The sequence below is a fragment of the Pseudorca crassidens genome, chromosome 1, assembly GCF_039906515.1.
Source record: "Pseudorca crassidens isolate mPseCra1 chromosome 1, mPseCra1.hap1, whole genome shotgun sequence".
Taxonomy (NCBI): domain Eukaryota; kingdom Metazoa; phylum Chordata; class Mammalia; order Artiodactyla; family Delphinidae; genus Pseudorca; species Pseudorca crassidens.
The window spans coordinates 114945418-114968659 of NC_090296.1; the positions used below are offsets into that span (position 1 = coordinate 114945418).

Here is a 23242-nt window from a genome sequence, read left to right on the forward strand (position 1 = left end):
TTCTTGTACTCAGCATAAATGCTTTTGAGAGTCATTTGTGTTGGTCTGTGTATTTGTAGTTGGTTCCTCTTTTATTGCCCAGTGAGTTGTATTTCCATGGTGTAGATGTACGCAGTGTATTTATCTTTCACCCATTGATGAACGTTTGGATTGTTTCCAGCGTTTGGCAATTATGAATAATGCCACTGTAAGCACTCCACGTGTAGGTTTTTGTGCAGACGTGAATTTTCATTTTGCGGGGGAAGCTACCTAGAAGCGGGATTGCTGAGTCATATGTAAGTGTATGTTTTAACTTTAGAGGAATCTGCCCAACTGTTATCTGGAATGGCTGTACTATTTTCAAAGTAATAATAAACTTTTAAAGTCTAAACTCTAACTTGAGTTGTCAAGACTGACAAACGCCAGGAGGAATTCTATTCCTAACTGGAAGCATCCCTTCTGGGGCAAATGTCAGTTTTCATTTCTCCAGGTAAATATCCAAGAGTGGGGTTGCTGGATCGTAGGTAAAGTGTATCACAAGATACGGCCAGACAGCTTTCCAAGATGCCTGCACCATTCTGCGTTACCACCAGTAATGTATGAGTTTCAGTTTTTCCACTTCCTTACCAAGTGCCAGGTTTGGTTTTTTTTTTTTTTTAACATTTTATCATGAAAATTTCTAACATCTAAGAAAGTACAATGAATAGTACTTAATGACCCTGCACTTACTCACCAGCAGCCTTCAGCTACCTCCTCACCAGCCTTAGACCTTGTTTCCTCACCCCTCCCCAACAATGACCAAATTATTTTTGAAGCAAGTCCCAGATGTCATTTCATTTTATTCATAAATACTCAATACTATCTTTCCTGGAGAAAAGGGAACCCTCTCGCACTGTTAGTGGGAATGTAAATTGGTTCAGCCACTATGGAGAACAGTATGGAGGTTCCTTATAAAACTACAAATAGAATTACCATATGATCCAGCAATCCCACTACTGGGCATATACCCTGAGAAAACCATAATTCAGAAAGAGTCATGTACCACAGTGTTCATTGCAGCTCTATATGCAATAGCCAGGAGAGGGAAGCAACCTAAGTGTCCATCAACAGATGGATGGATAAAGAAGATGTGGCACATATATACAATGGAATATTACTCAGCCATAAAAAGAAACGAAATTGAGTTATTTGTAGTGAGGTGGATGGACCTAGAGTCTGTCATACAGAGTGAAGTAAGTCAGAAAGAGAAAAACAAATACCGTATGATAACACATATATATGGAATCTAAAAAAAAAAAAAAAAGGTTCTGAAGAACCTAAGGGCAGGACAGGAATAAAGACTCAGACGTAGAGAATGGACTTGAGGACACGGGGAGGGGGAAGGGTAAGCTGGGACGAAGTGAGAGAGTGGCACGGACATATATACACTACCAAACGTAAAATAGATAGCTAGTGGGAAGCAGCCGCATAGCACAGGGAGATCAGCTCGGTGCTTTGTGACCATCTAGAGGGGTGGGATAGGGAGGGTGGGAGGGAGGGAGACGCAAGAGGGAGGAGCTATGGGGACATATGTATATGTATAGCTGATTCACTTTGTTATACCGCAGAAACCAACACACCATTGTAAAGCAATTATACTCCATAAAGATGTTAAAAAAACCACATTAACGATGTCCCACCTAGCCAATCATTTTTTAAAAAAATAAATGTATTCATTTATTTAAAAAAATATTATCTTTCCATGGTACCGTTATCACACCTAAAATGTGTGCCATTATCCCAGTTCATATCATCCCATGTCTAGTCAGGTCTCCCATTTTCCTGAATGTCATCATTTTTCCTTTTTTTTTTATAACTTGGGTGTTTGAATCAGGATACAAATAAGGTTCAGACGTTGTGATTGGTTCATGTGTCTTTAAGTTACTTTGCTTGGAAGTCATTTGGAATCGTTCTTCTCTTTGTGGTTATATCACTAACTTAATGTATAGACTTGGTTGCTTCATTTTACTTGCAGTTTTTATGAATTTATTTAAAACTTTAAAATTTTATTTATGGTTCCAAAGTCTATCACACAGAATATATTTACAAAGGTCTAAGTTTTATTTGTGCCCATCTCATTCAATCCCCCCTTCCTAGAACTATTAATTTTAAAAACTTATGCTTTATCCTTACATTGATTTTCATATATACACACACATATATGTGTTCCTTACATTGATATATATATATACACACACACGTGTCTGTGTATGTACATATAACATACACAGATGTCTACACGTATATTTGTATCCCTCCCTCCTTTTCTTAGTTAAGTGTGACCATACAGGCACACTTTCCTCCACCCTGTTTGATTCATTGTACATCTCGCCCTGCGATCTCACCCACAGTGGTCTGTTGAGGTCTCCCCTGGTCTTTGCCGCCAGAATCTTCCTTTGTGCTGAAAACCACAGTCTCCTGCTGGTGGACATTTTCCTCCTTTCCAGTCCTTTGCTGTTACAAATAGAGTTGCAGTAAAAAGCCTCACGCCTCCATCTTTCGGCGTACTGGTTGGAGTCGATTCCCAGCAGTGGGATACCCGAGTCCCAGCTTGAACACACATAGTGATTTTGCTAGCTTTTGCCCAATTCCTCTGCAAAGGGATCACACCGTTTTACATTCCCGTTAGCTGCACAGGGCTTGTTTCCCCATGGCCTCCCCAACAGAATGTGTTGCCAAACTTTTGGATTTTTGCCCATCTGATAAGTGGGAAATGGTATCTCAGCGTAGTTTCAATTTGCATTTCTTTTATTTGATTGAGTTTGATCATCTTTTCATATGGCTAAGGGCCATTTGCATTTCTTTTTCTGTGAACTGTCTGGTAATATTTTTAGCCCATTTTTTCTAGAAGGTTGTTGGTTTATTCCTTCTCTACTTTAGGGTCAAGGTTTCTTAACCCCTCACATTCTCTTCAGACCTAATTCAGGTCAGAATTGCTACTCTCAAATTGCTCTCAGCCAATATGTAATACTGCTGCATTTCATGATTTAAAAACATGTCTGCTTATTGTAGAAAATGTGGAAAATACAGAGAGGTACAACAAAGAAAATAGAGATCACCCATTACCCAGAGTAAACCACCGTGGACATTTCATTCAACTTTCTTTTGTTTCATATTTTATTTTTACATATCTATATTTACATGTTTTACATATTATGTTTTTTTAATTTTTTTTTTTTTTTTTTCCGGTACGCGGGCCTCTCACTGTTGTGGCCTCTCCCGTTGCGGAGCACAGGCTCCGGACGCGCAGGCCCAGCGGCCATGGCTCACAGGCCCAGCCGCTCCGCGGCATGTGGGATCTTCCTGGACCGGGGCACGAACCTGCGTCCCTTGCATCGGCAGGCGGACTCTCAACCACTGCGCCACCAGGGAAGCCCTGTTTTTTACATATTTTATATTTATATGTACATGCACAGACACACAATACCCCTTAACAGTATAACGTACATATTTCCTCATGGCATTAACCTTCAGCACATCATCATGATTTTAAGCGATCGTATAATATGCCGTGAAATGAATGTATCATATCCCATCGCCATTACTTAACCTCTCTGTGTCTCAGTTTCCTCATCTATAGAATAGAGATAATAGTTGCTTCCTCGTAAGTTCCTTGTGAGGGTTAATTGTGATTCTATTCATGGTAAGCACTCAGGGGGTGTTAGACAATGCCATTATTATTATTACTATTATTTCCTAATTGTGGACATTTAAATTCTAATTTTATTCTGTTGCAAGTAACACCGTAATGAACCTCTCTGCGCATGGGAGCCTATGAGGGGGTGCTCCACTCCCACCTCCAAACTAAGCACCCCGGTGACAGAGTGTGAGCAAAGCTTGCTGGGGAGACCCCTTGGCTGAAAGTTAGGACAGCAGGCATTTGCCACTGGAAGCCTGGGGACAGGGCGGTCCAAGCAAGGGAACAGCATTGGTAAAGGCTCAGAAGCTTGAAAGAGCGTGGGAGCTCTGACGTGCTTGGTTTGGCCACGGTTCTTGTCCCCATTTTACTCCTTTCTGGAGTAGCGGGGTTGTGAATGCTGTGTGTGCTGGCCCAGGGGGTGCCTCTTTCTCTGGCTTAATCCTGTTGATTTTCAAACTGAAGTTTATGAGCCGTCTGCTCACATCCAGCTGTTGAGGTGGCCACTTCCTCCTCCTTCCCCTCGACCACATCACTCTGCTCTCTGAGCCTGGGTTTCCTCATAAGTAAAACAAGGCAGGTGGACTGGTTGGTTTCTACCCTCCCTTCTGCCTGGGGTGGGTGCTTAAGCCCACTCTGGGCTCTCTCTTTGCTGGGATGCTGGAGGCGCCCTCTGGTGGCCAATATTGGCCATGCAACCCAGAAATGGGCTTGACGACCTGCCTGGCCCTCTGAGTGGGTTTAAGTGTGCATGTGCGTGTGAGTGTGCATGTGCGTGTGAGTGTGCCTGTGTATTGGAATGGTACACAGGGGATATGTGACAGCCTCACGATACATAAAATTCAGAGCTTTTATAACTCTCTGATGGCAAAAGATGGCGAAGATTTTCTGGGGCCTGCCAGGGACACCCAGGGTTGCAAAATTCCCTGGGGCACCCATCTGACTAGTGCACGTTGAGAACATTACTCCTCTGCTCAAAATCTCATCCTTAAAAAACAAAAAAACAAAAAAAAACTCATCCTTGTCCCTCTGATGAGCAGGGTAAATATCAAACTCCTGGCCAGGACATTTAGGGTCCTTCAGAAGCTGACCCCTGCTTGTTACCAATGGCCCCTGTGGCCCCATTTTTCACTCTTGTCTTTCTTTCCTGTCCCACTCCAGGCAAGCTACCTGACCCATACCCATCTCCTAGTCTCAGCTCGTGCTGGTTCTTTTTCCCAGAGTGTCCTACCCTCTCCTTTAGTCCCCATAGCATCTTTCAAGACTTGGCTAAATGCAACCTCCTCTAGGAAGACCTCTTGGATTTTTCCACTTGGGTCTGAGCTCTCCTTCCTCTGAACCTCCCAGTAAATACATCTGTCTCCTGGTATACAGAGAACTAGGGCTTACCCAGGTAACTCGGGTTGAAGATATCCAGTTCAATAGACCCTCAGATACGGTGCAGACTCCATGTCTGCTCCCTGTCTGAGTCCTTCCAAACATTGGTATCCAGGCTGCCTTCTGCAGAGCCCTGACTCCCAACCATTCCTCCACCTCCTCTGAGCCCTTGGCTTTAGCCAGGAGGGACAGCTTTCGTGGAAGGAGGTCTGGTGGTAGAGGAGAAAGACATGAACCTTGGGCCAGACTCCTGTTGGACACTGCTGTTCAGAAGGCAAATGGCTGCCCAGCACACAGCCTCCAGCTGCTGAGCTGTGTGTGGGAGGCTGGTCTCTGGGTGAATGAAGGGTCAGATCCAGTCACTGCCCAGCTCTTTGCTTTAAGGACAGAAGTCATAACTGCAGCCCTAGCAATAATACTCTTGGTTATTTGTAGAAGTCTGCTATTGTCAGTTTGTTGTGCTCTCTAACATGAAATTCTCATACAACCCATTTGTAGATGAGGAAACGGGATCAGAGAGGCTAAGTAACTTGCTCAAGGTCACACAGCTCTGAGTGTGAATGCTCAAACTCAGTCTCTGCTTTCCAAGCATCTCCAAATCTTGTGCAGTTCCTGGAATACTCTGCTGTCACTGTGTCTTGCACAGAGTAGGTGATTAATGAGTTCCTGGATAACAAAACACGGACATAATGAACATATAGCTATCCCTTTCTGCTTCCAGGCTGCCTCAGGTCCACATGTTCACCTTTGTGTGTGGGAAGAGTCCCAGAACTGGGATTGTCCAAGAGGGGAATGGCTCCAAGGGGCTGAAGGGGTGGTGGTACCTGGATCCCAGGAGGGGTGAATTCCCTGCGTCTGGGTTTTAGGGGCAGTAGGTCTTGGGCATGGCGAGGGCTGGCACCTGCTGGCCCACTGGCCCAGCTGGTGTATGGCCCATGGATGTTGCATAACTTCAGAAGCCACAGAACGGTGCTGTGGCCAGGACTGGCCTACAGGGTAAGGACCTGGAATTAATCCAAATTCCCTGAGGAGGGAGATACCAAGACAGACGAGATGTGCAAGAGATTTATTAGGGGACATATTTGTAAGGGGAAATGGGGAGGGAGCCAGGGGAGCCTGGGAAAGCATCCGACCTTGATGCGGATCTGACCCCGATGTGAAGGAGGAAGGGAAGGGAAGAAGGCTGAAAGGAAGCATTTTTGACTGTAGAGGATTCTAAGAAAGTTCTTAAGGCCAATGGGAGTCTTCTAGCCAAGATGCCTGTCAGAGGGGTCCCACCTCTCCTCAAAATGGGTCTCCTTTGTATTCCTGCCACACGCAGTCACTGGTGTGTGGGAAGCACAGCCTCCGCAGGCACATCTCATGCCTAGTGGTGGAAAGGCAGGCATCATAAGTGTTGGTGAGAAAACCCTTTCTGGAGTGGTGCTGGTGTGAATGCTGTGTGTACTGGCCTGGGGCTTCCGCTCTCTCACCCTTAATACTACTGACTTTCAAACTGAAGTTTAAGAGCAATTTGTTCATGTCCAACTGTTGAGGTGGCCCTTCCTCCCCTTGACCACGTCATCCTCTTCTATGAGTCTCGGCTTCCCACATGTAAAATGGTCATTAAGGCCTAGAGCGCGGCTGCTGAAGCCATTGGTCAGTTATGTTCCCAGGTAGAGATCTGAGAGGGGCTTTCTCACGGCCACCGCACTGGCCTCCCGGGTCCTCCTGTCACCAGCCTGGCCTGCAGAACAGCCACAGGTGACCACAGCTGGAGGGAAGTGGAATTGGGGCCCCTGGAAACCCAGGAGAGAAGCTGATTGGCCCAGCCTGGGTCAGGGGTCTGGCTCTGGTGCAATCAGCTATGGCCAGTGGGTGGAGCCACTTGCCAGGCTGCCCATTCTGTAGGGCCTCGGGAGCCTGCTCTGTGAAGTGCAGGTGTCATTCACGGGGCAAGGGCACTGGCAGGGCAGGTGAGGCAGTGCAAGGTGTTGGTGGCATTCTCTTGCTGAATGTGTCAGTGTGACACACCCGGTGGCTCCATGAGGCCAGGAGCTGGACTTTTTTTTTTTTTTTTTGCGGTACGCGGGCCTCTCACTGTTGTGGCCTCTCCCGTTGCGGAGCACAGGCTCCGGACGCGCAGGCCCAGCGGCCATGGCTCATGGGCCCAGTCACTCCGCGGCATGTGGGATCTTCCCGGACCGGGGCACGAACCCGTGTCCCCTGCATCGGCAGGCGGACTCTCAACCACTGCGCCACCAGGGAAGCCCTTTTTTTTTTTAAATTTATTTAATTTATTTTAGGTTATGTTGGGTTCCACATTACTGCGCGTGGGCTCTCCCTAGTTACAGTGAGCGGGGGCCACTCTTTGTTATGGTGCGCGGGCTTCTTACTGCAGTGGCTTCTCTTGTTGCGGAGCACGGGCTCCAAGCATGCGGGCTTCTGTAGTTGTGGCACCCGGGCCCAGTAGTTGTAGCTCTGCGGGCTCTAGAGCACAGGCTCAGTAGTTGTGGCACACAGGCCTAGTTGCTCCACGGCACGTGGGATCCTCCTGGACCAGGGCTCGAACCCGTGTCCCCTGCATTGGCAGGCGGATTCTTAACCACTGTGCCACCAGGGAAGCCCCAGGAGCTGGACTTTTGTTTGTCGTGGTGCTGGGGCCTGTGCTCTGCCTCCCCCCGAGGATGGTGTGGGCTGGCCTGACCCGCTATTGCCCACCCTGAATGGCTGACCTCTGCTGGCCGGAACAGGCCCTATGCCTACCTGATGGCCGCCACCCCAGGGAAGGAACTTCAGGATCTGTCTTCCCATCAACCTGGAAGCCCCGGGTAGGCAGGGAGCACTGAGATTAAACAGCCCAGGCTGTAGTCTTGGGTTTGGGTCTGGCTCTTCTAACTTGAGCAAGTTCCTTCTCTCCTCTGGCCTCAGTTCCCTCATCTGCGAAGTGGGTATCATCACACTGAGCTTGTGGAGAAGAGGCTGTGTGGTGTGGAGGTTTGGGGCCAATGTTCAAGCCAATATGAATTCAGCTTATCCAGTTACTTGCTTTGTGACCTTGGGCAAATTCATCACTCTCTGGAAGCCTCAGTTTTCCCGTTTATAAAATGGGAATGAAGAAGCTCTCTTTTGTTCTTCTAAAGGTAATGTGCTCTGCACCAGCTGGGGGTACACGCACTCATTTCTTATCCTCTCCTCTTCCAGGACCCCAGCCCTCACAGCTCCCTGGCTAATGAGTCGAGCAGTGATCGGTGTCAGGCCCACAGCAGGGACTCAACCATGCAGGAAGAGTGGGAATGTACCGCAGAGCTCCTGCCCGGGTGGCCGCCACCTCATCCGTTCAGAGTTTGTGGAGTACTTCCTGCCTGGCAGGTAAGTCCTGGCCCTGAGGGGTTCCCGGGCACTTCTGCACAGGGCAGGCTGTGTCCTTCTGTGGGAACACTCACTGCAGCTTGAGAGGAGCCTGTCTTGGATGTCTGGACATCTGGATATCAATCCAGTCTTTGCTACTCAATCCTTGTGTGGCCCCCAAACTAAATAAAGATTACATGAGTTGGGGAGGGAGGAGACTCATGGGAAGTGAGAGGAGAGGATAGATCTCCCCGTTGGGTCTGGGGATCCAAGCATGGAGAGGCCTTGGGCCTCTGGGGCAGCCGAGGAGGTGGGAGGAGCCTGGACCTCCTTGTGCCGTGACAGGTACTGGAGTAGAAGCGGAAGTCATCTGGTGGGCACGCCTAGGCACATGGGCCTGATGTAACCTCACACAGCTCCCAGGAGCAGCAGAAGGCTCCTGTGTGCCCAAGAGGGTTTCCCGCAGCCTGGAGAGGTCTGGATTCAGCAGTGTGTGTCTGATATGCCCAAGAGTGGCACAGACAAGGCACAGAGGGTGGGAGGATCCGGAGAGGCTGAGGTGGAGCCCAGAGGGAGGCCGTTTGTGCTCAGTGGGCACCAATGTCTGATGTCCAGACATCTTGTGGGAGGACAGCAAGGCAGATGCCCAAGAACTGCATCTTCCTCGTGTTCCCCCTCCCCTGCCCCAGCACCACATAATCGCCACCCCAACCCAAGAACCGAGATGTAGTCTTGACTAAGATGAAGAATGTTCCATCCAAGTGAAATGGGGCCTCAAAAAAGAAACACAATCAGCTAGATAAGAAAGTTCTACTTCTCATGTACCTGGGTTTGTAGTCTGAGATTCGTACCTGCCACCCAGGGATAAAGAGGACGGGACGCAGGTTCATACAGATGAGAGAGGCGGCTTTCAAAGATAATCAGGCTAACAGTCTTTACATCTGTGATGCTGGACAACAAAACTTCCACAGATTATTAGGGAAAAGATTTGTGATCCAAGTCTTTGTCCCAGTCAAGATACCATTCATTCTGTCAGGGCATTTGGGGGCTCATGAAAACTGAACAAAATACTCAAAGAAATACTCAAACCAAATGAAACTGGGTTACAAGAGAGATTTCAAGATATGGGATGAAAAAGCGTATCGGAAATAATAGGAAGAAATGGCTACATATAGTTAAATCTAAATGAATGATGGTATGATGAATAATTTGTGATTTTTGGGGCTTCCCTGGTGGCGCAGTGGTTGAGAGTCCGCCTGCCGATGCAGGGGACACGGGTTCGTGCCCCGGTCCGGGAAGATCCCACATGCCGCGGAGCGGCTGGGCCCGTGAGCCATGGCTGCTGAGCCCGCGCGTCCGGAGCCTGTGCTCCGCAACGGGAGAGGCCGCAGCGGTGAGAGGCCCGCTTACCGCAAAAAAAAAAAAAAAAAAATAATAATAATAATTTGTGATTTTTTAAAGTATAGATTCTTGAAACAAAGCCATTCTGTAAGGGAAAACTTATTAAGAGTCAGAAATGAAATAATCGAAGTCCGCAGTATCCAGTGGGGCAGCCACTAGTCACAGGTGGCTCTTTACGTTTAAATTAATTAAAATTAAATACAATCCAATATTCAGTTCTTCAGATGCACTAGCCACTTTTCACGTGTTTAATGGCCACACATGGGTAGTGGTTACTGTATTGGCCATTGGACATAGAACATTTCTATTACTGCAGAAAATTCTTTTGGACATCGCTGGTCTAAATTATCCAAATAATATAACAAATCCATGGAGGGGAAAGGATGTTTTGGAGAGTAGAGAATAAAAGTATTCTAAAGATCTTTTAAAAGGATAGGGGAGACGTAAACAGGCAAAACCAGCAGCAAAACTGAAAAGCAGAGTCGAAGTTCTAAACAAGCAAGTGGTGATGGTGGTGGTGATGGGATTTGACATAAGGAAGAAAGAGAAACTTGACCAAGCCAGAAAAGGCAAAGGAGAAAGAGGGAGAAAAATATAATCAGTGGTAAATATGAAATTAGGTGGGAGAAATAAAGCTAAGCTCCTTAGCTATCATAATAACTGTGATCTGGATGAATTCCCCTATCGGAAGTCAAAGATGTCATTTCCAATAGATATATAGAGAAAAATCCGCTGGGACAGAACATCTAAAATGCTAGATAATTTATGTCATAGCTTAGATGACAGAACATAAGGGAAGTGTCAAGGTTCGGAAGCATCAGGAAATATTGAGTCCACAGAGGTAAACATGTTTTGGAGCCAGCATTTGCCCAGAGGGTATCTGCCTATCTCTGGTGACTCAAAGTCTGGCTTTAACAGGCTACACAGCTCATGGAACAGAAGATAATTCCTGGGGCCCAATCAACGTGAGAAATAGGGCTCCTGCATAAAGCTAGGATCACAAAGGGCTAGTAAACTAGGAAAAAAAAGTGTCTACAGAGATTTGTCTGTCTCTGTCTTCACTGGGGTTGGAGCAGAGGAAAGAAGGGTCTTCCCTGAGAATCTCGGGACAAGCCCAATTTCAGGTGGGTATGCTGCCGGAATCACACTGCCTATATTTCTCCCCGTGCTCCCCTCCTCCAAAACAATTAACTAAAAATGCAATCTAAAGTGTTCCCCAGATGCCTGATGAAGCAATTGCAAATGCTCCCTGGAGAAACACACTTTAAATCTAGGCTTCAAAGAATTCTCACAGATAAACTTCCAAGGAACAGGAAGTCATAGTAAAAAAAAAAATCATTAAACAGAAACTACATGAAATGAGTGTCAGCAGAAACAAACTGCTGAATCAGACCAACAACGATTGAAGATATTGGAATTATCTATTATAAAATATGAAATAATTATGTGTGGTTTGCTTAAAGAAATTAAAGAGGTGATAGGATCTACGACAAAAGAATGACAGTATCAAAACTGATCAGCTGAATTTGAAAAAGAACCAAATAGAACTTCTAGAAATGACAAGTATAATTGAAATTAAAACCCAATGGTTGGGGCTTCCCTGGTGGCACAGTGGTTGAGAATCCGTTTGCCAATGCAGAGGACAAGGGTTCAAGCCCTGGTCCGGGAAGATCCCACATGCAGCGGAGCAACTAAGCCCGTGAGCCACAACTACTGAGCCCGTGTGCTACAACTACTGAAGCTCGTGTGCCTAGAGCACACGCTCTGCAACAAGAGAAGCCACTGCGATAGGAAGACTGTGCACCGCAATGAAGAGTAGCCCCCTCACGCTGCAACTAAAGAAAGACCACGCAGCTACGAAGACCCAGCACAGCCAAAAATAAATAAATTTATTAAAAAGAAGAAGCCACCGAAGCAAGAAGCATGCACACTGCAACAAAGAGTAGCCCCCGCTTCCTGCAACTAGAGAAAGCCCACACGCCGCAGCAAACAGCCAAAGCAGCCAAAAATAAATAACATAAATAAATTAATAATAAAAAAATTAACCTGAAGAAAGAAGGAAAGGGGAGATAGAGGAACAAAAAAACAGAGCAAACAGAAAATAAATAATGAAATGACAGAACTAGGTCTAAACATATCAATAATTACATTAAATCTAAACAGACTAAACACACCAACTAAAAGACAGAAATGATCAAAATGGATTTTTTTAAAAAGATATAACCATATGCTACATACAATTATATTGATATAATTATAATGATATAGATAGGTTAAAAGACTAACATACATGTACTAAAAATAATTGAACAATACTCTTTAAATTGGTGAATTTATGATATGTGAATTGTAGCTCAATAAAACTGTTAAAAAAAAGATTAAGATACACCATGGCAACACCAATCAAAAGAAAGCTGGAGTGGCTATATTAATATCAAAGTAGACTTCAGAGCAAAGAAAATTACTAGGGATAAAGAGACATATTACATAACAATAAAAGGGCCAGTTCACCAGGAAGACATAACAATCCTAAGTGTGTATGCATATAATAACAGGACTTCAAAATGCATGAAGCAAAAATTAATCAAACTGAAAGGAAGCCCGCGGTGTGCGGGCTTCTCATCGCACTGGCTTCTTTTGTTGTGGAGCATGGGCTTTAGGCACGCGGGCTTCAGTAGTTGTGGCATGAGGGCTCAGTAGTTGTGGCTCGCAGGCTCTAGAATGCAGGCTCAGTAGTTGTGGCACACGGGCTTAGTTGCTCCACAGCATGTGGGATCTTCCTGGACCAGGGATCGAACCCATGTCCCCTGAATTGGCAGGTGGATTCTTAACTACTGCACCACCAGGGAAGTCCCTGGGTTAAACAATTTTTAGTATTCCATTTTGGTTTATCTGTTGTATTTTTTTTTCTTTTTTTTTTTGCGGTATGCGGGCCTCTCACTGTTGTGGCCTCTCCCGTTGCGGAGCACAGGCTCTGGACGCGCAGGCTCAGCGGCCATGGCTCACAGGCCTAGCCGCTCCACGGCATGTGGGATCTTCCTGGACTGGGGCACGAACCCATGTCCCCTGCATCGGCAGGCGGACTCTCAACCACTGCGCTACCAGGGAAGCCCTATCTGTTGTATTTTTTACTGTATTCTTAATTTTTTTGTGATTGCAATATACATACTTTTCACTGTTTACTTCAGAGAAATACTTTACCACCTTAACTGGAATGTAGAAATCTCACCACTATGTAAGTAAGTCCCTTTACCCTCCTTCCTTTATATTATAGCTGTCATATATTAGATCTACATTGAAAACTTTATCTACCAATGCCATAATTTTTGCTTTCAACTGTCAATCATATTTCATATGACTCAAGAGAAGGCGAACAGTCTGTTTACCCAGCTATTTACCATTTCTGTAATTTATTAAAAAAATTATGTAGCCATTCAGATTGCCTGGTTCAGGAACTTGACCTGACTGTACGCAAAGAACTTGCAGGTGGGAGCAGAACAAGAGGATGTAGACATTGGAGCAACGTTCTGCCACTGGGGGCCTGGTCTTGTCCTGGATTCCTCGTGGTCTCTCAGCAGCCTGGCCGATGGCGCTCCAGCTCAGATCTCCATGAGCTTCCCTCCCAGCTCCCGGTGCAGTCATCCCCACCACCAACTCTCTCCACCTGAGCTAGAGGGTCTCTGCTGCTTGCAACCAAACATAGCAGCCCTCAGCAGTTTTAAATCAAGGTCATCAGGTGCTTCCTACAGAAATTCAGGAGATTTGAATAATGGAATCAAAGTCAAGCTTTTGGGAGTTCTTCCTGGGAAGGGTGAAACATCTGACATTGTTGTAAATATTCTTGCAAATTCATTTAAAAAGTTCAATATCGAACATAGAATTCTTTGTGCTTGCAAGTATAAATATAAATTTTAGTAGAATGCAGCAGCATGGTAAAAACAATATTCATATCCAATTAGGAAATTCATGGAGCAGAAATGAACTTGGAATCGGTGTGGTGCAAATATAATTGAAAATTGGGATAAAACAAGCTGTGATGCTATATCAATTGAAACGGAAACTGTAGTTATCTGTATGTACACACACACATACATAGTGATTACACTACAGTATTTTCGTGGCAAAGGTGTTTAATATAAGACATATTTCATTATGGCCACAGGGCCAGGACTAGGGAGAGGGGAACAAGGCACCTGCCTCAGGGGCAAAGTTTAAGGGGCAGCAAAAAACTCAATAATCAAGACAAATAGTATTTTAATGCTATATGTATTTTAAAAATCAAAAATAAATGCAAAAACCATGATGAACAAAATATCCAAATTTTAAATAAAGAGAGGATCAATATTATCAATTTTCTTTCTGCCTCAGGCTCCAGCATGACCTGGCAGAGCCCTGCACAACAGTATGTTTTCTCTTTTTGCTGTCTGTCATCAGTCACAAGTTTTAAGTGTTTGATCCTTGGAAGAACTTTGTAAATCATTTTAAGTGTTTACAATGGAATTGGACATTTTGTAAATGAATCCTCTAAATTTTGTTCAAAAGCAATAGAAAACCTTTAATCACAGTGTTCAACAAGGGTGTCAAAATAAACTTTAACTTTTATCAACTTAAGGTACTATAAACAAAGCTTTCACCAAATTTCAGTTATTTCACACGAGGACACATTTTCATATATCCTCAAAAGCAAGGGAGTTGCTGAACAAAGTACTGAGAACGCAAACGGTGGCCAAGATTTAATTTAGAGATTCTCGAATTTTTCTTTGGAATGCCTGGATTTTGGGAAGAATATTTTGTTGGAGTTCCTATCTTAAATTGGGAAAATTTATATTTTGTACTTGGATTGAAGGGAAGACAGAGGCTTACGGTTTTGCTACATTTACAACTGGCAAAATATTAAAAAGAATTGTAAAGTCAACTTATATGAGAATTTTATCTTCTCATAATATTTGTTAAAGAAAGGTATTCTAAATGTAAATACACTGCGTGTGAAAATATTGGGGCTGAAATAGTTAACCATTCCTACCTAAAGAAATTAGAATTGAGAATGTCCTCCATTTAGCAGAATCTGCTCTGAGCTTATCAGGTACCTCTGCGGAAAAACTGTATTCTTATTAAGAAAATTGTAATCTATAGAGAAGAGTCCATGAAGGGTGTCAACAATTTCCATTTTATTAGTCATAGTAACTTTGAAGATAATTGCATGCAATCGTTGAGGGGGAAAAAAGAGACCATATTTCTTTCTCTTTTTTTGCTTATTTTATTTTTTAACATCTTTATTGGAGTATAATTGCTTTACAATGTTGTGTTAGTTTAGACCATATTTATTAAAAACACATATTCTTTAGAAAAATACCAGTGACAGAATATTAGAAACAGATATGGCTAAGAAATTGATTAAAGTACATGAATGTATAACCAAATTTCTTCTTTTTATGTTACTTTTAATGCTCAGATAATAAACACAAAAGTTAAAAAAAATTAATGCACATATTAAGTAACAATTCAATACATGATTTTAAAAATAAACTTTAAATTTTAGTATAGCTTTATAATTACAGAAAAAAATTACAAAGGTGGTACAGAGAGAGTCCATAAGTTCCACACCTAGCTTCTCCTGTTATTAACATCTTACATTAATATGTTACACTTGTTATAATTAATCAACCAACATTGATACATTCTTATGAACTCAAGTCCATACTTTATTCAGATTTCCTCAGTTTTTACCTACCGTCTTTTTTTCTGTTCCAAGATTAAAGGTACATCCTGTCAACATAATTTATCATGGTTGATGTTGGCCTTGATCACCTGGCTCACATAGCGTCTGTCAGGTGACTCCCCTGTAAAGCTACTCTTTTCCCCGTCCCATCCTGCACTCTTTGGAAGGAAGTCACTATGCACAGCCCACACTTAAGGGTTGGGGGCTTATGTTCTCCTTCCTCGAGGGGGGAGTATCTACCTAAATTATTTGGAAATTTTTTTTCCACCAGAGAGTTGTCTTGTCTTCCTTGTTTATTTATTTAGTCAATCATTCGTTTATAGCACTATGGACTCATGGATATATGTTTTATACTTTGGGTTATAATGCAGTACTTCTTTATTTGGTTGGTTGCTTACCTTGTTCCAGCTCTGGCCATTCTTTTTTTTTTTTTTTTTTTTTTTTTTTTGCGGTACGCGGGCCTCTCTCACTGTTGCGGCCTCTCCCGTTGCGGAGCACAGGCTCCGGACGCGCAGGCTCAGCGGCCATGGCTCACGGGCCCAGCCACTCCGCGGCATGTGGGATCCTCCCGGACCGGGGCACGAACCCGTGTCCCCTGTATCGACAGGCGGACTCTCAGCCACTGCGCCACCAGGGAAGCCCTGGCCATTCTTTTGGTTGGCTCGTGTGTCTTTCTGATACAGTCCTTGTGCGGTTTTCGTGGGAGCATCTGGATTGTAGCATTTTAGACAACTTGGCAATTGTATCTTATATACTGATTGATTTTTAAGGAAGGAAAATTAAGTGTAATCTAGTCTAAGATTTTATCCTTATCCTTGAAAGTGGCTGGAGACCAATCCCACCGGGTAGTGCCCTCTCCAAAGTCTGGGGCCCATGGCCTGAGGAGGATGATACATGGGTGTCACCGAGGTTCTGGGACTACCCCAAGGGTTCAGCAAGCCCCCAGCAGCCCTCTGGCTGGCCACAGTCCCTGTGGGAGCCCTGCAGGGCCAGCCCTGGAAAGCCCTGGGAGGTGTTGAGTCCAGCTCCCCAGATCTAGAGATGAGGGGCTGAGGTCCAGAAGGAGCAAGCTCTTTCCTCAGGGTCACAGGGTCCAGGCCAGGCCTTCCCCAAGCCATGCAACACACCGTGAAACTCACACTGAAACTGACAGAGGCATGGCTCCAAACCTGGGCCTCTTTTCCTCCCCTCCCCAGGGCAAGGGGCAGTTTAGAGGAGAAATCCCAGGAGAGCCAGGCCTAGGTTTGCTTGGAGTGGATCTCCAGTCACAGCCTCACCCAGGCACTCCCTTCCCAGGAACCGGGCAGTGTGGGTTACTGTTAGGGCCTGCGCCCCAATCCTAGCTCCCCCATTCACTTACTTCAGGACCTTGGGCAAGTCACTTCACGTTTCTGAGCTTCAGACCCCTTATCTGCAAGTACAGGTAGTATTAATCCCTCCCTCATGGGGCCGGCAAGAGGGTTAAAGTCTCTACCGTGTGTAAAAGGTTTAGGATCCTGACGTGGAAGGTGAGTGGCACATAAACTATAGTTTGTTGTTACTGCATGTTTTATTATTACTAATAAATGCATTCCAAGGGGCACCTCAGTTTTGAAAGTAAATGATGTGATCATGAAGACAGATGGATTAGCAGTTTGTAAAACCCCCAAACCCAGCCAAACTACGATGGAGGAGGCTGGTGGTGCCCAGAATTGTGACCAAATGGTTCTCTGTGACTTCAGATGATGAACCTGCTGCAGGTTTGCTGGGGGAGCTCGTAAAGAGCATTTGAACGGAGTGACTGCTGAGGGTGGGTTGGGGCCGCCTTCCCACCCAGGCCATCCACTGCTGGCACTGCCCGGCCTCCCAGCACGGGGCTCCCCAGCCCTCCCCTCCGCCCTGATCCCAGCTGGGAGGGAGAGGTGACCTTACTGGCTGCAGCTAGGCTGCAAAGGGAGGCTTTGAGGGGACAGCGGCAGGTGGCAGCTGCACGCTTGACTGTGCTGGAATGCTGTGTGCATGGAGACGCCTTAGTTACCAAGCGCCCAGTTCTGCAGGCTCTGCACACACCCACACATGCACTTCCACGTGTGGTGGGAAGAATTATAGCCCCCAAAGAATTATGGTGCAAAAATGTCTACATCCCAATTGCAGAACCTGTGAGTATGTTACCTTACTTGGCAAAAAGGGACTTTGCAGATGTGATTAGGGAACTTGAGATGGGGAGTTGATCCTGGATTATCCAGGTGGACCTAATGTAACCACAGGGTTCTTTACAAAGGAAAGAAGGAGGCAGGAGAGAGAGAGATTTTCTGTTGGCTTTGGAGATGAAGGAAGAGGCCACAAGCTAAGGAGTGCAAGCAGCCTCTGGAAACTGGAAAAGACAAGGAACAGATTCTCCTCTAGTCTCCAGAAGGACACAGCCCTACCAACCCATTGTGGACTTTTGACCTCTAGAACTGTAGAATAATTAATTTGTTGTCGGTTTAAGCCACTATGATTTAAACCACTAAATGTTTTAGTACACCTTTTATATTCAGCATCCAGATTGAGAAACAGAATGTTGCCAGCACCCCCAAAACATCAGCCATTCACAGATCACCTTCCTGATTTTTGCCTCATCCACGTACCACTACATGCCACCTTTGGCATTTTTCTTACAATTATTTACTTAACATTTTTCTTTAAATATTTACACCTCTACTTAACCCGATCTATTTGAAAAGAAACTTTCTATCACTTTGTTGAAAGTTAAAAACCATTACAATGACCCATTATTTATGGCAAGTATTCTATTTGAAGGCAAGTATAAAAATAATTGTTACTAAATTCCAGCTAGACCCTCCTACCTGCCGGAGGCTCTGGACCTGCGGGCTGCTCTCTCTTTATTAAAAAGGGCAGTTAGGGACTCCCCTGGTGGTCCAGTGGTTAAGAATACGTCTTGCAATGCAGGGGACACAGGATCCATCCCTGGTTGGGGAACTAAGATCCCACACGCCATGGGGCAGCTAGAGAGCCCACGTGCCGCAACGAAAGATCCCGAGTGCCGCAAGTAAGGCCCAACACAGCCAAAAATAAATAAATTTTAAAGAAGAATTCTTAAAAAAAAGGGCAATTAGCAGAAGGATTTGAGAGGTGTTAAGGACTGACTTGCACCACGCCCAGGCTTTCACTTGTATCTGATCATAAGGATCAAAAGATAAATGAAAAAGAACTTTAGATAATGCCATTTAATGCCAAGTCTGCGTCTGCCCCCTCACTTATGTCCCAGGCCACCAGCATTTACCCCCAACTTATGAAAAAGCAGAGGGCTTGTTTCTGACTCCTCTCAGAATGACCTGCAACTCACTAGCTGTGCAAGCCCAGATGGGTGACTTAGCCTCTCTGAGCCATAGTTTCTTCACCAGCAAAGAATGAAAAGACAGCTGATTCTCATTATTCGTGGTAGTCATGGTCTGTGAAGTAGTTGGGAACACTGAATACTGAGCCATTGTTCCTAGGGAAAATACACGATTAGGTTTCTTTGAGCCTGTGGTCACATTTTTTCAATTGATCAATACCTAACCTTGTTTTATGTGTATTTCTGTTCAGATACCTTATTTAATACATATTGTTGAAAATGAACATACCTGTTTTCTCTGTAAGGCACATCACAGCCTTCATTCAGTTAGGAATACTAGAAAGCACTCAGCACTACGCTTGGGGCCATTTAAAATAGCGGATTGGGACTTCTCTGGCGGTCTAGTGGTTAAGACACGCTTCCACTTCAGGGGGCATGGGTTGGATCCCTGGAGGGAGAACGAAGATCCCTCATGCCACACCATGAGGCCAAAAAAAAAAAGAGCGAAATCACCAAAAAAAAAGCACAAAATTGTGAAGAGCTCAGCACTAAACGGACCGCGGAAAGGACACGTTTAACAGTGAGAGCTGAAACAGGAAGGCGGAGCATCGGTCGGCTTGCTGGACTTCAGCTGGGAACGTGCACGGGGGGGGGGGGGGGGGGGGGCACTCTGCGCATGTCCGCCAGCAACCCTGAAGGCACAGTGAGTATTGATTGGGGGTTAAAATACATTTCATTGAGCAGGCGCGTTGGCAATTCCGGGATCCGTGAGCAATGAAGATGGCGGGCAGCACCGACTTCCCTGGATCGTCTTGAGCATTAACAAGGTAACAGAGGCCTTCAGCAGCTTCCCCATGGTGGGGCTTCAACCCAGGGGGTCTTATAGCGTGCGTTGTTTGCTGCTAGCTGGTTCTGTGCCTTTAGTGCGTCAGACTCAGGGCGGGGAAGTACCTGCTTTCAAAACGGGGGTGCTCTGAGGCCAAGTGACAGAGTGTCCGGGGAAGCCCAGCACCGAGCTGGCACTCGGAGGCTTTGTTGGACCAGACTTGAATTTTCTGCTGTACCTTTAGTTCAGCCTGAGCAGCCCACGGGTATGCCTGCTCCTGGGCCAGGGATGGTGGAGGATACGCAGTGTAAGTGCTGTGGGCTGGACCCTGAGAGCAAGGGCCTCCTTAAATTTTGCGCTCTGGACATCTCTCCCCTCAAACTGGTGCTGGCCCTGGCAGCTACCTGGACAGGTTTTCTAGAAAGGCTGGTTGAGGCCAGGTGGTGGAGGTGATAGACCTTCGCGGTCTCCTAGGAGTTTCCACTCGCCCAGGAAACAACAAGAGTCGGAAGCCGATGCAAAACGCAAGAGGTTTATTGAAGGCCGGTGCACCGGGGTTCCTTGGTCCTCACGCAGGAGGCCGGAGAAGGAACCCCCCCAGGGCGTGAACATGTACTTTTATAGGTCTCAATTTCCTGTTATGCAAAGTGTGGATTCAATTGTGATTTTTAATGATAGGTTCTTAGCCTCTGTTCGGACCAGAGAGGGAACCTGTCCCAGGCTTCCTGATTGGTTCTTTGACAGATACCTTTTTTACATTTTGTTTATCTCCCTCCTTCTCGGAAGGGGGCCGGACATCCTGGAAATTCACCCATTGTCTAAGAAGCCCCTATTGTCTGGAGAGTTCTTAATCATTAGCTGGAACAATGTCCCTCGAGTCCCACATTTCCCCCTTTTTCTTGTGACTATTGATTCCAATCATGGAATCTCAATCTTCTGTTCGTAAACTTTGGTACTGTTGTCTTAGCATTAGAACTTGTACAGTACTGATACGTTCTCTAATAAATGTTATCAAGCGATTTAGAATACATGGTCCAAAAGTTAAAATCAACAATAAAACAATAAGAGGTCCCAACAGAGTAGAGATTAAGGTGGTAAACCAGGGGGATTTATCAAACCATGATTGAAACCATCCTTTTTCGTTTTCTCTCTCCCTTTGCCTTTTATCTAAGCGTTCCCTTAGTTTATCCATGGTTTTGGTAATGGTTCCTGAATGATCAATATAAAAGCAACATTCTTCTTTTAGAGCGGCGCATAATCCCCCTTCCTTAAGAAACAGCAAATCTAGGCCTCTTCTATTCTGCAACACCACTTCTGAAAGTGAGGTGAGTGATTCCTTTGGTTGAGTTATGGAACTTTCTAATGCTCGAAGATCGATGTCTACAGCCTGTCTTAAACTTGCATAATACTGGGGTTGTTGTATGAGGGCTGTGGTTCCTGTTCCTATCCCAGCAGTTATTCCTAGTCCTAGGAGCATGGCCAACATGAGGGTTATAGGTTCTCTTTTCCATCTTTTTCTTCCCTCGTATTCATCTAGAAAGGATGAATCCGAATGATAGATAAGTCTAGGAACTAATTGCACTAGTACACAAAAATCAGCTGAAGTGTTGAGAACTTCCAGAGAAACACAAGGGGTTAGCCCCGTGTTACATGCCCACCATCCATCTTGGGGAGGTACAAGATATCCCGAGCCTGAAGGGAGGCTAAAATCATGACAAAGGTGTCGATGGGACTGGGGAGGTGCTCCTACACAAGTACCATTTCCAAAAACCGAAGACAGAGTTAATTTACTGTTCCCTTCCTGTTTCCATCGACAATGGTCCGGGGAGCTGACATTAGTATAATTAGAACTATATCCTATAGCATCATAGTAAGGGGGAGGGGCAGCATAACAGAGCCAACATGATTTTGTAGCCTCCGGGTTTGTAGCATTAAGGACCGTAAAAGCTGCCTGCACCAAAGAAAGCATTCTATCCTGGGGGGTTCCGGGCTTAATCGTTGTCTCTTTCAGCCCAGAGGTCCCGTTATTTTTAGGGGCTGGGGGTAACGGGGGGGGGGCCAAGTACAGGGTTTGGGCCTATCGACACAGGAGCGGGAGTCTCAATTTTTAGCTTAAGGGTCATCAATATTCCCAAATCATATCCATTCTTGTAAAATCTAATGCCCCATGAATGGCCATTTATCCATTCTTTATCTCTTTTTCCAGGATTACTAAAGGAAATTTTCAGGGGGTGGCACCATCCTGAACATTCGGGGGCGACAGATTGGGGACCCCTATAAGAAGTATGAGTATAGTTGGCTGTTACTGTAATAAAATCCCAAGTTGAGGTGGGTCTCCAATAAGTATCTCCTGTGGTTTCACATCCCCAGTTTTGGCAATAAAAATTTTCGGTTCCCCCACATTTATAATTCAGGGATCGGGGGCGATGGAACCCGGGGCATACATAGAAGGAGAGGGTTCTGAGCCAACTTCTTCGGACCTGATTTTTACAACCCTCTCCAGAGTAATCAGCTCTAGTTAGAAGTTCGGACGGAGCATTATGCTGATCATAATAACCCTCTAGATCCCAATAGGGAGCTCCTATGGCCAGTTTACAGACATCAGGAAAAAGGTCTGGCCACCAGGTCCAGGGAGGTGCAGTATGGCTAATGGACCAGGTTACATCTCCAGTTTGAGAAATTACCTGCCAAGTTAGACGTTGGGGCAGGTGAGGGCTAAAATCACTTACAGTCAGTAAAGGCAGTAAAACCAAAATTATAAGTCTTAGGTTCGTACAAGCTTGAGTTCGAGCGGGTTGTCGGTTCTTTGGGCCCGCCGTCCTGATGATGCCGTCGCTGGTGCAGCTTTCACGTGTGAAGCATGAATCCAGGCAGCGATGCCATCCACTTTTATGGCCGTTGGGGTGGTGAGGAGGACGGTGTATGGTCCTTTCCATCGAGGTTCCAACGTCTGGGTTCGATGCCGACGGACGTATACGGAGTCTCCGACTTGGAAAAGATGAGTTTCTCCCGGTGTTCCCGGTTGGTAGGCCTCGGCGAGTTGGGACCATATCTCCTTTTGGACCAGTTGGAGTCCCAATAGCCTAGCATACAAGTCAGTGTTATTTTGACAGTCTGGTTTTATTTCTTCTCCCAAGGTGAGAAGAGGAGGTGGGGCCCCGTATAGTACCTCAAAAGGAGTAAGATGGTATCGGGAAGGTTTATTCCTAACCCGAAACAGGGCTAAAGGAAGGAGCACCGTCCAATCTGTACCGCCAGTCTCCAAGGACAATTTAGTTAGGGTCTCTTTTAGAGTTCTATTCATTCTTTCTACCTGACCTGAACTCTGGGGTCTATACGCACAATGTAATTTCCAATCAGTCCCCAAATATCTGGCCACATCCTGACTTACCTGGGCGACGAAGGCCGGACCATTGTCGGACCCTATTACCTTTGGCGCCCCAAATCGAGGAAAAATTTCTTCTAGGATCTTTTCGGCTACCACAGCAGCTGTTTCTTTCTTCGTTGGGAAGGCTTCTATCCATCCTGAAAAAGTGTCTACAAAAACTAAAAGGTATTTATTACCGTACCTTCCAGGACGTACTTCGGTAAAGTCCACCTCCCAGTAAGTTCCTG

At 45.5% G+C, this 23242-nt stretch overlaps 1 protein-coding gene across 2 annotated transcripts in view; it reads left to right on the top strand.

Moving 5' to 3' along the window:
* SMAD6 (SMAD family member 6) overlaps window positions 1-14369 on the top strand; it is a 147211-nt gene extending 132842 nt beyond the window's left edge. The window contains exon 6 of one of the 2 annotated variants that reach the window (XR_010946389.1): window positions 8216-8344. Coding sequence is in view for 1 of the 2 variants with exons in the window: in XM_067751622.1 (XP_067607723.1) it covers window positions 8216-8467 (252 nt within the window). In the remaining variant the exon portion in view is untranslated. Of the gene's footprint in view, window positions 1-8215 lie in introns of both variants that reach the window. The other variant, XM_067751622.1, reaches the window with a different exon arrangement.
* Window positions 14370-23242: the final 8873 nt, after the last annotated feature.